At 38.1% G+C, this 17,976-nt stretch overlaps 3 protein-coding genes across 4 annotated transcripts; 1 reads left to right on the forward strand and 2 right to left on the reverse strand.

Annotated features, from left to right (window-relative positions):
- The first annotated feature begins 1,549 nt into the window (after positions 1-1,549).
- Positions 1,550-9,055, forward strand: LOC111339376 (N-acetylneuraminate lyase). 2 transcript variants are annotated; one of them, XM_022946030.2, is made up of 12 exons: positions 1,550-1,694; positions 2,511-2,557; positions 2,818-2,888; positions 4,089-4,176; positions 4,569-4,626; positions 4,806-4,881; positions 5,258-5,350; positions 5,760-5,905; positions 6,456-6,502; positions 6,786-6,870; positions 7,633-7,663; positions 8,401-8,547. In XM_022946030.2, coding segments are annotated over exons 1-12 (768 nt in total). In that variant the 5' UTR covers positions 1,550-1,670; the 3' UTR covers positions 8,403-8,547. The 2 variants fall into 2 exon arrangements, with proteins under 2 accessions (XP_022801765.1, XP_022801764.1); XM_022946029.2 differs by having other exon boundaries at positions 1,551-1,694; positions 7,633-7,672; positions 8,401-9,055.
- Positions 8,925-17,577, reverse strand: LOC111339377 (ubiquitin-like-conjugating enzyme ATG3). Its single transcript, XM_022946031.2, has 12 exons — positions 17,395-17,577; positions 17,250-17,291; positions 16,489-16,538; positions 15,237-15,310; positions 14,970-15,145; positions 14,347-14,422; positions 13,935-13,969; positions 13,633-13,797; positions 11,335-11,382; positions 11,189-11,265; positions 10,301-10,369; positions 8,925-9,822 (listed from the first exon to the last, which is right to left on the reverse strand). Exons 1-12 carry the CDS (start codon positions 17,470-17,472, stop codon positions 9,741-9,743), a joined length of 972 nt encoding a protein of 323 aa, XP_022801766.1. The 5' UTR covers positions 17,473-17,577; the 3' UTR covers positions 8,925-9,740.
- Positions 11,389-12,966, reverse strand: LOC148727523 (uncharacterized). The gene is made up of 3 exons (XM_088728659.1): positions 12,956-12,966; positions 12,617-12,773; positions 11,389-12,519 (listed from the first exon to the last, which is right to left on the reverse strand). The coding sequence occupies exons 1-3, from the start codon at positions 12,964-12,966 to the stop codon at positions 12,292-12,294; spliced, it is 396 nt and encodes a 131-aa protein (XP_088584785.1). The 3' UTR covers positions 11,389-12,291.
- Positions 17,578-17,976: the final 399 nt, after the last annotated feature.

Below are 17,976 nucleotides of genomic sequence, written 5' to 3' on the forward strand. Positions count from 1 at the left end.
CCAGTAAACAGGCCAGACCACATCACAGTAATCTCGTGATGCGGGTTCTTTAACGTCCCCTGCCGAAATTAACTAATTGATAGGTGCAGGAGACGGGACCTCCGGCTTTACGTCCTATCCAAGAAAACGAGGCAATGTTAGTGAAGCGTCTTGCTTAAGGACACAACATCAAGCCCCAGCCAGGACTTGAACTCGGGCCATCTGACCCAGAGGCCAGCGCACTGACCACTGGACTAGTTACGCCTCACGTGAGTGGTCCAGTGAAAGTATATTTACCCACAGGATGCCCATATGTACAAATCTGCGTGCTTCATCCATAAAACAGAAGGAGAATGAAGCATCTTATTTCATTTTGGTGAACTTTCTGTACATTGAATTTTTTCCAATTTTTTCAGTAGAACTTGTGGCTTAAAGCTCTAATATTTTGAAATTCTAACAAAAACGTAACGTACAATGTTCAACTCTGACGATTTTGATTTAGGTGACTTTGAATTCACAGTTGTTATGTCATCAAACTCGTGATTTCTGTCGAAAATCAGCGTAAAAAAATGCCTCTGAAAGGCAGAATAATAATGATAATGAAAATATATCAATAATAATTACAATAATGATGTAAAAATTTATAATGATAACAAAACTAAAAATGAATAAGGAGAAATTATGTATGGGTGAAAGATATTATTAGCACAAGAGCAGCTTTAGCGGATATGTATAATCATCCCCAGGCAGTCACACAAAGTTTTTAAGGGTTTGGATCGCGTGAGGCTCGGGTCGATTTGCGTAGCTTAACACGACTCAGCCCAATCCTCCCTCGATTTTTCGCTCCGCAGTCTTTGTTGCACTGGCGCTCCGTTTTATTGCTTAAATGCCTGGAACAGGCTACTGCGCGTTAAACTGTGCTAAGTTTCGGTTATTTTGAGGTGGAGATAATTTTTTTAAGAATTTTAACACCTTTGCCAAAAGAGGTCGACAATGATGCACTTGAGAGGGCAGGAAGAAACACAGAGTTACAGATGCTCCAAAAAGAGTTGCTTGAATCGCGCGACGTTTTCACTCTCACCCATTTCTCTGTCATGATGCTTATTTCAGCAAGAACCACAACAAAATGTGAAAAACCGCAGGCAGTAGATGTCACACATAACAACGTGTTCCCCTATCCACTCTTTTGTCCATTCCAGATTTTTTGACGGGATCCCTTGGGGAGGGGGGTATTGGGATTTACGGTTTTGGCTATATTTCAGATCGGTTTTTGGTTTTTTCTGCCAAAAAACTTTTTTTAATTTTTTTGTTCATTGCATTTTTTTTCCTCCTTAGTTCCGGTTTCTCTTCGATCTGAGCAGCAATTATGTGCCTTCACTGAGCCCTCCATTGATCTCGAATAGCTGTGAAACCTCTGTATGCTCCACTTGTCACCATTGTATCGGATCGATTGGGATTTTCTTAACTGGATATGAAAATTTATCAGTTTCGATGGTTTTGCATGCACTTTTCGGTTTTGATGGAATTTTTGTGCGGTTTTGGATGATTATTTCTACGGTTTTTACGGTTTCTAATATACCCCAGGCCCCCCTCGCTGGGATCATGTACAGATTTGCACACACTCCCACACGAAGCTGTACGGTGATCAGAGCGGCACCTCGAGTTCATTACTAGAGGCGTAGTGGCAGATTATGGTATATAACAGCATGAAAAAAGTAAGTTTTGCATATTAATTTTAATGTTGCTTCTAAGAGTAATGTTCATCTGGCGTTTTGCTGCAGCACGTGATCGACCAGGATAATCTTTACCAGGTCAATAATTTCATATTTTAGATGCAATGATCGTAGAGCACGGAAAGACGTTTTGGAGTTTCTTCCCGTTTTGAAATTTTCGCGGTTGCTGGAGTCTTAGCGATTTGCCTGATTCATACAAGACCTCCTTGCATTGTCTTTGGAATGTAATGGGGCATCGTCGTCAGTTATTTCAGAGCTTCAGCCCCCTATCCCAAGGGTATTTGTGGCGAGATTTTGGCAGTTATGAAATAAGTTATGAAAATAATTCCTCGTCAAATAAACCAGCTTATGAAACCCAAAGACCTTAAAATTTTTGCTACATATGAGCATCGAAAAATGTGGTTTAGGCACAGTTAGATTACTCAGTGCCCCCCACTCCACCCCTCTTCTCCTTCTCCTAAGGTAAATAATTAGTGACTAAGTAAGGATTTTGTTTAAGGCAGATCGTGTGGAAGGGAGTTTGGGGGGGGGGGGGGGGCGGGGGCAGGGGGACTTATTTGAGCAGTTTCCTAAATCCAAAGGCTAGGGCTGTTGAAAATTTATTGACACAGACTTGATTTTTGTTTTCTGTTTTTTTTTATGATAACCATTATAACTTTCTATGTCTGATTTAATCCCCCCATTCTGACACACTCCCTTCCAATGACTTAACTGATCCTCACTGGGAGCTTGCATGTGTACTTTTGTATACAAAGTTTAGCATTTTATTAAATTGATATATGTATGGTCCTGTTGTAGATTGAAGGGTTAATTGTAGCAACACTTACACCATTTGATGATAGTGGGTAAGACAGTCTATTTTGTATTCTCTTGTTTTATGGATAGAATATAAACAAAGACAATTCGTGGTAATGCTTCTTTGCTGTAACTTTACCACCCTTTAGTATAAAGATCAAGTTTGTTTTTGGTGTTGTGTCTGATATGCCATGTTATTTTATTTTTGGTTCTTCTAATTTAAGATGCTAATTCCTTTTCTATTTTTATTGTTATTTTGATTGAATTACTTTATTTATTTCTTTTATTTATTTATCCATTTGGATTGCAGGGAGCTGAATTTAAGTGTGATAGAAAAATATGCACAGCATCTGCAAAATGAGAACACCAAAGGTTTATTTGGTATGATGTATTAGTTTAAGAAATCCTAGCATCTTTTGCATTTTCTGGATAACCCATGGATATTGTGATATTGTGATATTTTGAACATGTATTCAACTGTGATTGTGTTGTGATTACATCTGCATCTTAGTTCACCTCTCAGCTATTTTGATGTTGTAGTTCTTGATTTGTTATTTCAATTCCCCGGGCAAAGCTATTTTTTCTGTGCTGGTCTGAAGTCATGTGGCTATGGTAATATATACATTTTGCTGGGTGCAGCAGCTTAAATGTGTTCATGTGGGTAATGGCAAGCTGTCAGATAAGCCTCATATATAGAATGTTGGGGTGGTAACATGGCATTGACTGGCATCCCATTCAGGCAGAGTGGTTACCGTAATACTCTTAAGTGTATCAATCATCCTACAGAAAGCTAAATGAGCTCTAGTGGCCACCCAGCTTATTGATGTCGAATTAAAACTTTTTGTCCTTGTTCAAAATCATCATTATCTTATTTTCTTCTTGGTGGAAAATTTTAGACTCTTGTTCTTGTGGCTTTTTAGTTAAGTTTCATTCTTGTCTATAAATGAAATGAAACCCTAATCTGAAATGTTAGCTACATCCAATAAGCAAAACTCTCTCACCCTCTAGTGTCTAGTTGCAATAAATGTTTTGCTTGGGTGACCCAGTGGGGTGGGCTTGAGGCAGCCAATTTTAAGTGTTCAAACAACATCTCCTGTAAATTGCAATGGTATTTACCAGCACTATTCCTAATAATTTGAGAAATATGGATACCTATCACAGTTCTAAACGTGAACTCAAGGAGCTCGACCTTGCAGGTTTATAGCTCCCTATTTTTTGTATTTAACTTAGCTTTCTTAGTATATAAGCATTAGAGTTTTATAATTGTAGTTTGTATATACTATATCATTTTAAACACTTGGCAAAGCAATCTCTTATCGCAACTTATTCTTGTTTTATAAGTTAATAGTTCTATAAATTTAAGCGTTTCCATTATACTAAATCATTTTAAACACTTTTACATAGCTTCTAAGTTTATTTATTTATCTTTTCTTTTCATGACTGACCTGTAAAGTAGCTTTATATAGCTAAGTGTTAGCCATGTTAAATAAAGTATATAAGTATATAATAAGTATATATATTTTAATTAATTATTTTTCACGGATGTGGGCTTAATCTTGCCATTTGTTTTAATGTCCCAAGTATCTGGTACAACTGGAGAAAGCACTTTATTGACAGTGGAGGAGAGGAAGAAACTTGCTGAGAAGTGGATTGAAGTTGGAAAAGACAGGTGGATCAGTGTTGTGTCCTTAAATAAATCAATAAATATCTTTTAATGCTGCTTAAAATAATTAATCAATAATTATCTTTTAATGCTGCTTAGAATTATCATAATAGTAATAATATTAAGGATAATTTAATTATACTACTACTAATAATGATAATAATAAAACAATGTCTGAGTAGTAAAGTCACTTGTTTGCTTCACGCAACCTCATTTACAGCTTATCAAATGATAGCAACAATTATAACAGCTTAACATATGTGGTTCACATTTGGTTCCATATGCTATTCTATTTATAAGTCAGTGTGAGCATCACTAAGCATGACAATGCATCTCTGCATAAATTATTTAACTGAGTTTCAATTTGTCAATGAACTGAGGCTATTCCTTCTTTCCAGGTTTGAAAATATAATAATACATGTTGGAACCTCAAACTTAAAAGACTCACAAGAGCTGGTAGGCAGAATTTGGTACTTGGGACATATAAAGTTTAGTTTCTCATTTCTTCCCCTCGATTAACTATGTTGCAAATTATCACTTTTTCTAGACAGGTATTTATGTCCTTAAAGCCACGCCCTTGAGTTGGGAGATTGCTCCTTAAGACTTAGAATTAATTTGTGTGAATCTTTTTATAGGCGAGACATTCTGAAAACAAAGGAGCAACAGCAATCGCTCTGATGGCCACGAGTTTCTTTACTCCCCAGTCTGTTGGTGCGTGTCTGTTACTTGCAATATTTTGTATGTTATCGTTCTCTTGCAAATCTATAGAAGATTAAATCTTTATCTTCTTATAGTACAACATAAACATTTTTCCATATCTACGGAAGTTCACGATTGTGCAAGCTTGGGTTGCCTTTGGTTATGTGAACACGCGGGGTAACTGGAGTTGGTGCCCTTAGAATGTGCCTACAGAAAATGAGTGGGTGAAGGGCCACGCCCTCAGAACGCGAACTTCAATACATTTGGTACTTTACACCTTTTGAGTGGTGATTTAGAAACAAAACGATTGTTCTGAATTTCAAAGCCAGTGATAACAATACAGTAGAATACATTGTTATGATTATGCAGTATTCTTTCCTTCTTGCAGATGATCTTGTAGAGTATGTTCGTCTTGTAGCAGAGTGTGCACCAAATACTCCTTTATTTTACTATCATATACCAGCTTGGACTAACATCCCATGTAAGTATTAGAGATACCATGAATGTATCGTAAACGAACGACGAAACAATCGAACGAACGAGTGAATGAACAAACGGATAAAGGGTGAACCCACAATCCGACGAACGAACGATTGAGCGAACGACGAGCGAACCACGGACGGACGAAGGAACGAAGGAACGAGTGAATAAACGAACAGAAGAACAAACGAATGACGAGCACACGAATGAACGAAGGAGTGATCGTTCCGAGTCTGCGCGCCCTTCTCATGTATGTGCTTGTGTCCCCATTAGGATGTAACATGATGTCATAATCTTTAAGACTTAGCTGTCATTTGATAAAATACTTAAGGAAGTAAAGATGTCCAATGGCTCCTGTGTGTCCAACCAGTTACCATACCTCTAAAACTGGATTAATTTTATTGTCATAGTTCTGATGGAAGATTTTTTAAAAGCTGCCATTCCCAAGATTCCAACTTTAACAGGAGTGAAGTTCACAAGTGGTAATATGTTTGACCTGGGCCGCTGTCTTATTATCGAAGATCAAAGATTTTCGATTCTGTTTGGCGGTGATGAGGTGAGTTTAAGTGTGGAACTGTTCAGTAACTGTGAAGAGAATCCTGAAAATATCCTTCCTAAGTGCAGGAAGTGATTTTATTCTAGAGTGGGGGGAGGCATATCCTGTTAACTGGCAGGGCGAGAGGTGCGTATTCAACCCCTGGCTGTGTCATGGTATCGTGTTTTTGGGTAGGAAAGTCTACTTTCACAGTGCTTCTCTCCACTCTGGAGTATAAATGGCTTCTGGTGAACTTTTAAGGAATCTTGCTGTTGAAGGGTAATTGCGATGTAATAACATTCCATACATGAGACAGGGAAATGCAGTTGCTAGCTTCATGCTAGCAACAGAACCATGAGCTCGGACAAGAAGCTCCACTTGGTTCATGGACTGAATTTATATGAACATGGTCCAACGAGTTGCCCAGTCTCTCTTCTCTGCGTAAAAAATCGCCTTCAGTTTTGTCAGGCTTGGGCTACTTGACGAGGGTAAGCAGAGAAATTAGGACAGTGTCATTTAAGGTCCCTGGACTCAGTTGCTATCATGTTTGATTTTGGTTTGTTTTGTTCAGATTCTCCTAAGTGCCTTAGCCATGGGAGCTTGTGCTACCGTTGGAGGGTAAGACAACGTAAATAAAATCAGAGTAAAACACGTAACTGCAAACAAACCAGAGCGGGACTAGAAAAAAGCAAACCGAATATAATTAACAGCAAACAAACAAGAGATGAATCTACCGAAGGCAGAATGGAGTGCAATGGAAATTATTCCTGGAGAAGAAATTTTACAGAGCCATGACTAAAAAATGCAATTTTTTGAAAAAAAAAAAAAAAAAAAAAAAACCCAAGGAATTTTTGATACAAATTTGTTTACAAACGTTGTGTGATTTCTTGTGTTGTTCTAGAACTTATAACTTTGCTGGCAAGCTCCACGGTCGGATCATGGATGCTTTTGACAAAAGCGATATGGAAACAGCCAGATCGGAGCAAGTCAGTTCTCTTTGTATTGTCCCTGTATTTTCTTCTAGATCTCCAGACTCGACAACAACTCTCGGAGCTTGTTGTACCAGCGTTTAATCCATAACCCCTTAAATATGATTAGTAATTCTCCCAGCTTTCTCATCGGCTGCTTGCTTGATGGATGGCTTTTGATTGGTAATCGTAAAAATAGGTTACCACAACAGCCAATCGCAACAAAGGATAATATTACAAGGAGCCAATGAGAGCCCGAACTTAAATCAAGCAAACTGCAAGAAGCGCGAGAAAATGCGAGGTACCAAGTCGCAATTGATTTTAGCCTTGCATCTGATTGGTTGGGAGGACGGTAGGGGTTTTCTGAACCAATCTCAATGCGAAATAAAGTAGAACTAATCAACAAATGCAATCCCGGATTATGTTCGACCCGCCATTAAAGATTGCTCTACTGTACTCGCAAGTCATTGTCAAGTTGGTGCTTAAGATGAACTGATTGTGAACGTTCTAGTGGTGGATTAAGCGGGGAGGTCTGGGGTACGCGGACCTTTTCCCCAACCCCTCCCCCTCCCCTTTAGACCTGTGGGTATGTTTACTACATCCCTGACACCAAAATTCTTGCCACGACAGGATTGCATGTTGAAATACTCGGTTTTAAAAATATGTATGTAGTTCCGACCTAACCTCCTCTAACCCCCTCCCCCCCCCCCCCCCACCACTCCAACAACAATTACAGGGTCTTGGTCTTTCCTGAAGACTGATCTTCTTTTCCTTCTGTAGTATCGGTCTCAAGCAATGATAAAGTTATACTGTAAGTACGGTGAGTGTTTCCTCTTAACCCCTCACACCCTAACATCAGTATGCATATTCTCTATACATTTCCTGAGTTGCTGACAAGGAGAATTTGTTTAACAATCAAGAGCTTCTTTATTTAGTGATCAGTTCCATTCTGCTGGTGACCTTAGTGTGTAATTCATAATGGTAATTGAACTGAGTGGAGTGTAATTTCGGCTGAAATCATACGCGTGATTTCAAAATCGAACGAGCGCGCACCGTGAGTTCGATTTGAAATCACAAGTATGATTTCAGACCAAAATTGCGCGACATGAGGTTCAATTACCACTTTATTACATCCATTTTGAAAATCGCCCAAATGCAGGACCTGGTCAATTCAAATATTTTACTGATGCAGTACTGAGCCGGTTTTTAAATAAAAAGAGGAACCGGAGACGCTTTTACTATTTTGTATGCAAAACAGGAAGACTTTGACGTCATGTGACAAAAACTCAGTCGAGCATAAAATGATGCGATTTAGAGCAAAGAATGGTGCGATTCGTGAATAAATCGCACCAATTAGAGCCAATCAGATTACAGGGACCACCAGTGATTTCAAAATGGATGTAATAAAGGGGTGATATTGTAAGGAGAAATTAGATACCAGTCTCCTATAGGCGTGAAAAGGTTAACAAGTGAAGAGAATTACGTTTTCCACGTTATGTGGTTGTAAGGAAAAGTTCATCGTTAATCACGGTTTGTTTACTTTCCTAGGAGGCCACGCTGCCGTCGGTAAAGCCATCATGAGATTCCTCGGCTTGGACCTAGGGCCCGCTCGTTCACCCCTCTCTTTGAGTGAGAGCCAAGAAGCGCAATTACGTGAAGAACTGGATAGTATCGGATTCTTCGCATGGCGTTAGATGAAAGAAAAAGCCCTCCAATTAGTCATCTTTATTCCTATTTTAATTAGCATTATCATTTTTACCAATACCAGTCTTACTAACCGAGTTTGAGGTCCGTACTCACGGCTGTAACTCAACGCACCAAATTATTTCTGGTCGAAAAATAAACGGGTTTCGTAACTTACAGTACGAATCGAGAAGTAACATTTGCTTTGGTACCTCTGGGTTGAAACAGAAGGGGATGGCGGAATAAAATGGGCCGAGCAGTGAAATACAGCCCACTAATTTGACCAGTAACTGAGAGAAATAATAATTTAAGATACTTCAATTCACGTTAATTGCCTTTGATTTTGCTATAATTATGAACAAAACGAAGGTAGAGCATAAGACAGCAACTGGGATATTCTATAAATTTTATTTCAAAATATGTGAACTTCTTCAGAACCTGCGTTTGTAATTATACCTCAGTTTTTTTTAATACGACCTACTATTAAAAAGAGGCTCAATCCTCTCTCACTGCTCCCGCAGATTTTGTTCTTACTCATTTAGGAACATTATCTTGTAATTTCACGAGATGAAGTTCTCACACCATGAACACTATTTTACTTTTTGCATTATAAAATATTTTCGTTTTACCTTTCCTACAGTGGAAAGCAAAACGCGTATCAAGAAGAATCAATAACAAAACTAATTTTCGTAAACGACACTATTTAATAATTATTTTTTTACCGCCACGAAACCACTACCAAAACACAATTACTTTCACAAGCCATTGAAAATATGTCCTATTTCAGGAATTTTAGCCCTTTCACTCTCGATACGACATTAGTAATTCTACTTAATGTCTGCTACACAATTTTTAAGATGGTAGTTCGGAGAATCCGGTATTGGATCTACTAATGATCCCCTAATTGAGGTCATGATTTTTCTTTATTCTCCTCACTTGTCTGCTTGATTTGGTATTTAGACTGTAAGGAGAAATTCGGTCTTGGTCACCCGTGGGAGTAAAAGGGTTAAATAGCCTATTTCCGAATTACCCTTGGCCTCATTTTCAAAACGAGTCCTGGTGCTCATCCTTTCATATGATTATGAATTTTCATTCACATGCAAATTAAACTCATATTCACAAGAATGGTTGAGCACCAGGCCTCGTTTTGAAAATGAGGTCAAGGGTAATTCGGAAATGGACTATTTACTTGGTTTTGTTCAAGATCACATGGTAAAGTGCCTCGTATAGTCGTACTCTATTGTGGGTATAACAGCCTGGACGAATTTGAGAAAGATAAGCAGATACCTGTTGGGAAAAAGTCAAGGAAAACATAAGATCAAAACAGGGGCTTCTTCTAAATTCTCCATTCAATTCCGACAACAAAGTTGGCTCAGATCGCAGGACGAATTTTGTCTCTTTGAACAGATCATGGATGTTTTTAATTTGCAGAACATGTTTTGATATGTCTCATATCTCCATCATCTTTGTCTTCTGTTTACTTAGGAAATCTTGGCTCGGCCTCCAATATGATTTGTCTTATCCCTGATTGGTCTAAGAAAGTCACGTTACTTCAATAATGCCAGATGATTAGTCATATTGTTAAGTGTCTATCACCACTACTAAGTGACACGGAAGAAGACCGTCTCTACGCTTCTGTGTGCTCATTTTGCTCAGTTTGTCGAACAAGGTATGCACTCTCTTGCGTGATCACGTTCTAAGATAACGCGTGATAACGCCTTTCATCTCACAACATCGCACGTATTGCATGACAATCAAAGGATACATATGAACTCCAAGCTCTCCTCCACCATCAGCGACTGTCTGTATGATCTTCTTCATTACGTCTGCGTGTCTAACGAGTTAAAACAACCACGTGACTACGGATTTGCGCCAATCACGGTGCTCTTTTTTTTCTCTCTTGGTGGACTAAGATGACGCAGTAACATATTTAATAACAATTTTCGACTGCACTCCAGATTAAGTAGTTTTGATATGATCTTTTACAGGATCACTGTGCTTTGTTCACTGGAGTATTATCAGACTCGAAGAGTGTCTCAAAGTCACGCAATAAATGATTCCAAGAGACCTTTCTCCAAAATTCAGCACTTGCACTAAAGTATCGGTGTCCATTTTGGATAGGTGTCCGTTTGTCATTTTTAGAAGTGACCATTACTTACCTTCATAATATCCAAACAGATGATGAGGATGAAAAGAATAAACCTACTGATGTCATTTGAACCCTTTACAAAATAACATTAGTATGCATAGTGCATACAAAGAGAACTTGTTTAACAATCGAGACCTTCTTCAGTTGATGATCCTTTCCTTTACTCTTGTTACTTTACTGTGTGATTCAGAGGTGATATTGCAAAGATAAATTAGATGATGTTCACTCTTAGGAATCAAAGCATTGGTATTTAATATTAGGGCAAATATTATGAATGTGAATAAGAGTAGAGAGGAAAAGGAGATTGAAGTCAGCAGCAATTGATTCAAAGGATCTGTTTTCAGGGAATTCAATCCTTCAAAATCAGATTCTTATCAGATTGTAGGAACAGCAGAAAGGGATGGGCACCAAATTCTCATAGGTGAAGTAACATAAAAGAAGTACAAGGCATTTAGGAGAATAAAGGTGAAGATCAGTCCCAAGACCACAGTTGTTACAACTCACCTACAAGGATGAACAGATGCCATGGTCATTGGCAAGTGAGGATGAGCTTCTACTGTTACTGTTTTCTTTGCATGATCCTACAATGCAGAGAAAACAATAAAATCATGGTACAAAAATCAGCCTACAATACTCATCTAAAATTTTACCTGACTCATATCCTCATACATCTCTTCTACAGCAAGAGGTTCTCGGTTCTGCAAGATAAAACATACCCACGATAATGTGATTATCTTATTACTGCTTGTTCCAAAGGAAAAAATATCTAACCTGCAAATCACCTTGTTCTATCAATACCTCTACCAAACCCTTGGTAACCTGGGAAAATCTTTGTGCAGTGACCCTTCATTTAACTATTTGCCTTGACCCCTGCAGAAAAGGTGCTTTTGGGTCAATTGAAAGGCAAAACTTTATGCTTGTAGCAGTGAAATTTATAAAATTAGTTATAAATCAGAGCTCGACATTAATGGTAGCCAACTAGCTACAAACTAGTAGAAATTCAGTTCTGGCTGGTGGTTTTTGATTTCCACTGGCTAGTGAACAAACTGAAATTGTTGTAATATCTAAGTTGTCACCAGCCACTTAGCTAGTAAGTTGAAAAGTTAGTGTTGAGCCCTGTAAATGAATAAGTGCATCAGAAACCTTTGCACCCTTTAACGCAAAGCTATACACTGACCCATTTTGTACGGGAGAGGCACTGTACATAAAGGTAAAGCTCTGTGTATATGCACGTATGTATGCTTGTCAAACAGGATCATTAATGTCGAAGACAGAATTTATGTATGGAGTTGCCATATTTATGTCCAAATTTCAATATATATTCAAAGAGCAATATTTACCTCCAAACACTGCATTATATATGTCCAAATGGTATAATTTATTCTTCTGAGTTATTTTCTTGATTTATATATTTCTTTCATGTCAATATAAATATTTCACCCAGTATTTCAACAAATATATTTTTTATGTTAAGTGTGTTATGTATTTCAACTTTGGAATCTCTCTAGGCGTCATCTAAGTACCTGATGAAATGGCCGCTATCACGTGAGTGTGAATTTTAAGAACAGCATGGTGGCCAACTGGCTTGCAAATGTAGATGGTTTTTTTTATTTCACTGGTGAATGTCTTCTCCATAAAGTTATCAGTGAAACTCCCAGTAATCGTGCCACATCTGTCCATCGAAATCCTTCCTCCCTGAGCGATCTAATCTGGGTGTCGGATATAATGTACCTAGGCCTTCCTGTTCTTCCTGTGTTGTCAACAGGGCAGAGATTTTGAACAGCACATTGTCCTTCATCTTCAAATTGGCTACGAAAACTTCGAGCACCAAGAGTCTCTCAAAGATCTCTAATGGTCTCCATTAAGATCTCCAAATCTGGAACAAAGGTAATTTGACCGGGGCACTCTGGCTGACAACAACCTCAAAGTTCATTCATAATAATCAAGTCTTCGACACCAGAACTCTGCACTGTCAACTTGGTTGGTGGACAAGTGATTTCTTGCCCCTCGTATGACATTCACCAGTGAAATAAAAAAACCATCTACGCTTGGAAGCCAGTTGGCCACCATGCTGTTCTTAAAATTCCCGCTCACGTGATAGCGGACATTTCATCAGGTACTTATAGATGACGTATAGAGAGATTCCAAAGTTGAATTACATAACGCACTTAACAAAAAAAATATATTTGTCGAAATTACTGGGTGAAATATTTATATCGACACCAAAGAGATATATAAATCGAGAAAATAACTCAGAAGAATAAATTATACCATTTGGACATATATATTGCAGTTTTTGGAGGTAAATATTGCTCTTTGAATATATATATATATATATATATTGTGGGAGGAAAAAGACAAGTAAACTACAAGTTCATCCCTACAAGCCTGTTTCGTGGTCGCCCGCTCATCAGGGGAAAATCTCCTGATGAGTGGGCTTGTAGGGATGAACTTGTAGTTTACTTGTCTTTTTCCTCCCACAATATATACTTCGCTCTACTTCTATGTATTGAGCACTGTTCTACGAAAATCAAGTCACACTTTATATATATATATATATATATATATTGAAATTTGGACTTAAAAAAAATGGCAACTCAACACATAAATTCTATCTTCGACATTTTGATCCTGTTTGACAAGCATACGTATGCCATACTTTTCTCTAACTCAGCCCTGTTTCCCCCTATAGCAGGGTATTGTTGAGGGAAAAAATTGATAAGGAATGTAAGCCAGGAGGAAATTCTGTGAAGTAGAATCCTTACAAATATATGCAAAACATTGCTTGAACCCATAACATACATTTGTATTACTCAAAAGCAAATTAACAAGCTTGAACAGAAAAAGAACAACGAAAGTTTGTCTAGGTGCAAACCAGATGTTTTGGCTTTTATGACACAAGTTTTGGCTTTATATTTTCAGTGTAATGAGATTCAAAAGACTCTTACCTCATTGTAACCAAACAGCCACAGTCGTGGTGTTTGATAATATTTGTCATATGTGATGTACATGTCATAAGTTCTTGTTTGCAGAATTCCTCCAGAGGCGCTTGCATCTGTTGCACCCTCCCCCCCTGACTCAGCTTTAGATGATGCTTTGATTGACAAGGTAGCCTGCAATAAGACAAGGTAGACGTTACTGATAAGGCAACAGGCCTGGTCACCTGCTTCATTATCATTACTGAATTGTTCATGTATCACGAGGTGATTTAATAGGAATATTGATTTTTCCACCTCGGAAAATACTGTACCTCATCACTTTCAAGCATTCCACTTTCTTCAAAAGCTGAAAATTCAGACACAAAATCATCAGTTTCATTTATAATACATGACAGACAAAGAAAATTTGGGAATCCCAAACAACAATTTCCATGCTCCAGATTGAAGCTTTAACAGGGACATTCTGGGACTGCATGCCATTGGTCAAAATGCATCACATGACCAAATATCCCCCAGCTAAACCTAGGGATATTCCCCAATTTCAAACCTTGTATCAAATACGGAAAACTCTGCTCATAAAATTCAATTTTACATGACAAACATTGAAAGGGTGATGTGTGATTGCGAACTAGACACAACCAAAACAATATTTGTCAGTGTTGGCTCTAGTCTGGTACCACTGTTAATGAGGTTGAACAAAATCATGAGTACATGTACAGGTACCTTCCATATCTACTGCCTCCTCTTCATCATCTTCATCTTCGTCATCATTATCTACTGGTGTTACATCTTTTGTGCCCTAAAAGACAATTAAATTTTGCTGTTGTTATCACTTTTAACGGGTCAAGGTTTTTCAACATTCCATTGAAGAGTACCCTTAGTATGTCATCAGCACAAGCTAGTTTGCAAGTAACTTTGTTTTATCAAATTAGTTCATAATGTAAATTGGTCACGAGAGTTTCTTTAGCCTAGGTTTGAGTGTAACCCTTGGCAAATGGTTAGCCCTTTGAATTAAGGGAGCAAGTTTCTAAAGAAATTGTGGTGCTGCATTGCTGGGAGTAAAAAGGTAATTTGGGTTTTATTAACTGAGTTTCAAAGCTGATGTTTCTAGCATTAGCATTTGTCAGTGCAAAGCCCTTTTCTCTGACAAAGAGCTAATACTGGAAACGACAGCTTTAGAAAGTCTTAAGTAACCAATTGATTCACATCTTTTATTCAATATCAACCCAATTGGTAAAACCAAAGCATCTTGTAATACCGCCCCCCCCCCCTGTCCCCAACAACAACGCAGTGCCACAGTTCACAGTTTCTTTATAAACTTGCTTCCTTTATTGATTAGCACTTGCCTTGTCAGATTCAAGTGTCATCTCTGCAAATGACTCCTGAGCGCCGGTGACAGCTTGTTCCCCACTTGGATCAACATGGTGGTGAGTGTCCACCCACCCACCGTCTTCATCGGGTTCAACAATTGCTTCATTTTCCTCCTGGTGTTCCATTTCTTTGCATCGCTTATAGCATGGAACTAGAGGCAAATCATTAAGAAATAGAGAAAGACAAACAGAATGTATCAAAGGTGTATCAGTTTTACAAAGTAATGCAAAACACATCCTTACCATTCTTTGTATACAAAAACTGCTTGTCTTTTGGAAGATAGCTCTTTATTTTAGTATCATCAGGTCCTGAATCCCTGGTGAAAAAAGACCCAAACAAGTTTCAAATAAAAAGTGTCACTTTGCAGGATAAATTGAATTAACAACATTAAGAGTTTGAACAGGCTGCTAAATCTGTACTAGCCTTAGTGGCTACCTCCCCTTTACAGCCCAAAATCAGTCTACATATTCTCCTAAGTATCTCAGTCTATTCATTTTATGAGATGCTGACAAGGAGAATTGGTTTAACAGTCAAGAGCTTCTTTAGTTGGTGATCAGTTCCTTTATCCTCCTGACCTCAATATGCAAGTTAGGGCTGAAATTGTGAGGAGAAATTAGACACTAATCACGCTAAGGGATCAAAGGGTTAAGCTGACCACCCATCTTCAATTTGAGTTCTCCTTGGCTTTCTGTATTGCTAACATTCAGTCTGATTGCCTAATGTTTTTTTCAGGGATTAAAATTTATTTGGTTTTACAACACTCATTCAGAAGTACTCTACTGAAGCTTCAATTCAATGCTTCCACTCCTATAACTTCAAAAGTGATTCTTTTTATTGCCAACAATCCTTCCTTCCATTGTTAATTCTGGAAACTGGGCATTGATCACAACAGTATCTGCTATCGACATTTTTCTATATTCTCATCACCTGTTTGCCAGAAATAACACTGACATTATAGGGAGAAGTAACTTCTTCATCACTCTTTGGAGTGAAAGGTTTAAACATGAAGGCACGCTATATAAAGAAGTCTTCCCTGGGAAGTCCTAGGCTCATTTGTCACTCGCCCTTGACATGTGCGGGTCAAATTTAAATGCTGGTAGACGAACAAAAGGAGCTAATGAGATATCTATTGTTTACTTCCACCAGCATGGTGGCATGATGCAAACCACCTACTTTGATCTCAAATTCACCACCACAAATAAAGACAGTTTCCATTGGAGAAAGGAAATACAAATCTCAAAAATTCTTGTACTGCGATAAAGACATAAAACAATTTTAAGGAATGTGCCCGCTGTTCACTGCTGTGGATTAGCTGTAGCTCAAGCTGACTTGACTCTAAGAGTTCTACATCACACAACGGTTGAATAACAAATGGTCCTGTGGGACCTAAGGCTCCTTTTATAGTGCGCCTTCGTGTCTAAGGTCAAAAAGCATATGCCCAGGGCAAACATATGTAGATCAGATAAGCTCAACAAAACATGATATGACACGAACCATTTCCATGTTGGACAGTGATGTACTAGGTGATCTCCTGCTGCAACAAACTGTAGATCATGCAAAGAAAAAATTCGAAAATAAATATGTAATGAAATAAAATTATTTCTATTACTAACAGTGATACAATTCATGGTTTGAACAAGAGGTTTATGGTATTCTTTTCTTTATATATAATGCCATGGTATAACTGTATGCAAAAGCTTCTTTGCTAAGGTTGCAGAAACATCATACACTTCTGCTGACAACAATCCCACTATGCATTTCTCTAACCATGACAATCAGATTTCATAATCAACAATGGCAGTGTGAATGCTATTGTTTCAACAAAATTGACCAATCCAATCGCATGAAACAAAAAATTGATGCCATCTAAATTCTTGACCATTTTTAGTTGCTTCGGCGCGATTGAATTTAATGAACATCATCATTATCCTCCTTTAGAGTGGTTGTTTAACATCATTTAAAGGTGACCTGAGTAAATGTAGTGCATGAACCTGTAAGTTTGACAATTCCGACGAGAAGAAATGGTCGATTGAGATCTACAGTAGTCGCTTTAATGTTGTTTCGGTTTCCTTCGTATAAACATCGCTCTAAGCACTCAAAAGTGAAAGACGTGGTTGAGTCATACAATAAAAATAAGTAAGTCTATCATTTATTATGGAGCCCTAACCTAAGTCCGAGTGGGCCAGACGAACTCTTATAGAGTACAAATTCCAAATATAGATTGCGCGGATAAAAAAAAAAAATTAAATACGTACTTCTTCCGGAGTAATGACGCCCGTTTCTTGAAACTTTGACTCCTAAATTCACAGAAGAGATAAGTAATTTTCTAAATTAATCGGAAACAACCGAAACAAAACTGCAAAACAGGATTTTCGATTAGGTAGATAATTTGTAACACACCTTCAAAACAGGTGTCAAGTACTCCGCAACTCCGAGAGCCGTTCCCTTCACCTTATTTATAACGTCCTGCATCGCCATGATGGAATCTATTTAAAACTATATCGATTGTAACGCTTTGGAACTCGAAAATAAAGCCTTGATGCCCTATCCAGCTTGATTCCCAACTTCAACTTACGTGAACATATGCGTGCATATGCTCATAGGCAAATCCGCTGAAGGTTAGTGCTGCTGGCTGAACCTCACGCAAGTTTATGTCACGCAAAGTGATGGTGGATCAGGCCCGGAAAAAATAGCAGTGTGCTCGTAAGGTTTGGCTCCAGTGGAGCGTCATTTTTATAACTTTTGGACTTATGGTGAAATTGAATGGAATCATCAACCATTGAATGACTTTTTTTGCACCGCCTTTCAGTGTTTATTTTGTGTTATCACGGTTGTTGTTGTTAATATAAGGTATTTGGTTATATCAACTAAGTTCAAATTGTAAATTGGCCACCGTAAAGAATAAATGGTTGTTGATATAAGAGAGACAACATAAGCGGTGTTTCCATACACAGCGGTCATCCCAACATTTTATCTACGTTA

This window comes from Stylophora pistillata, chromosome 7, assembly GCF_964205215.1.
Source record: "Stylophora pistillata chromosome 7, jaStyPist1.2, whole genome shotgun sequence".
Taxonomy (NCBI): domain Eukaryota; kingdom Metazoa; phylum Cnidaria; class Anthozoa; order Scleractinia; family Pocilloporidae; genus Stylophora; species Stylophora pistillata.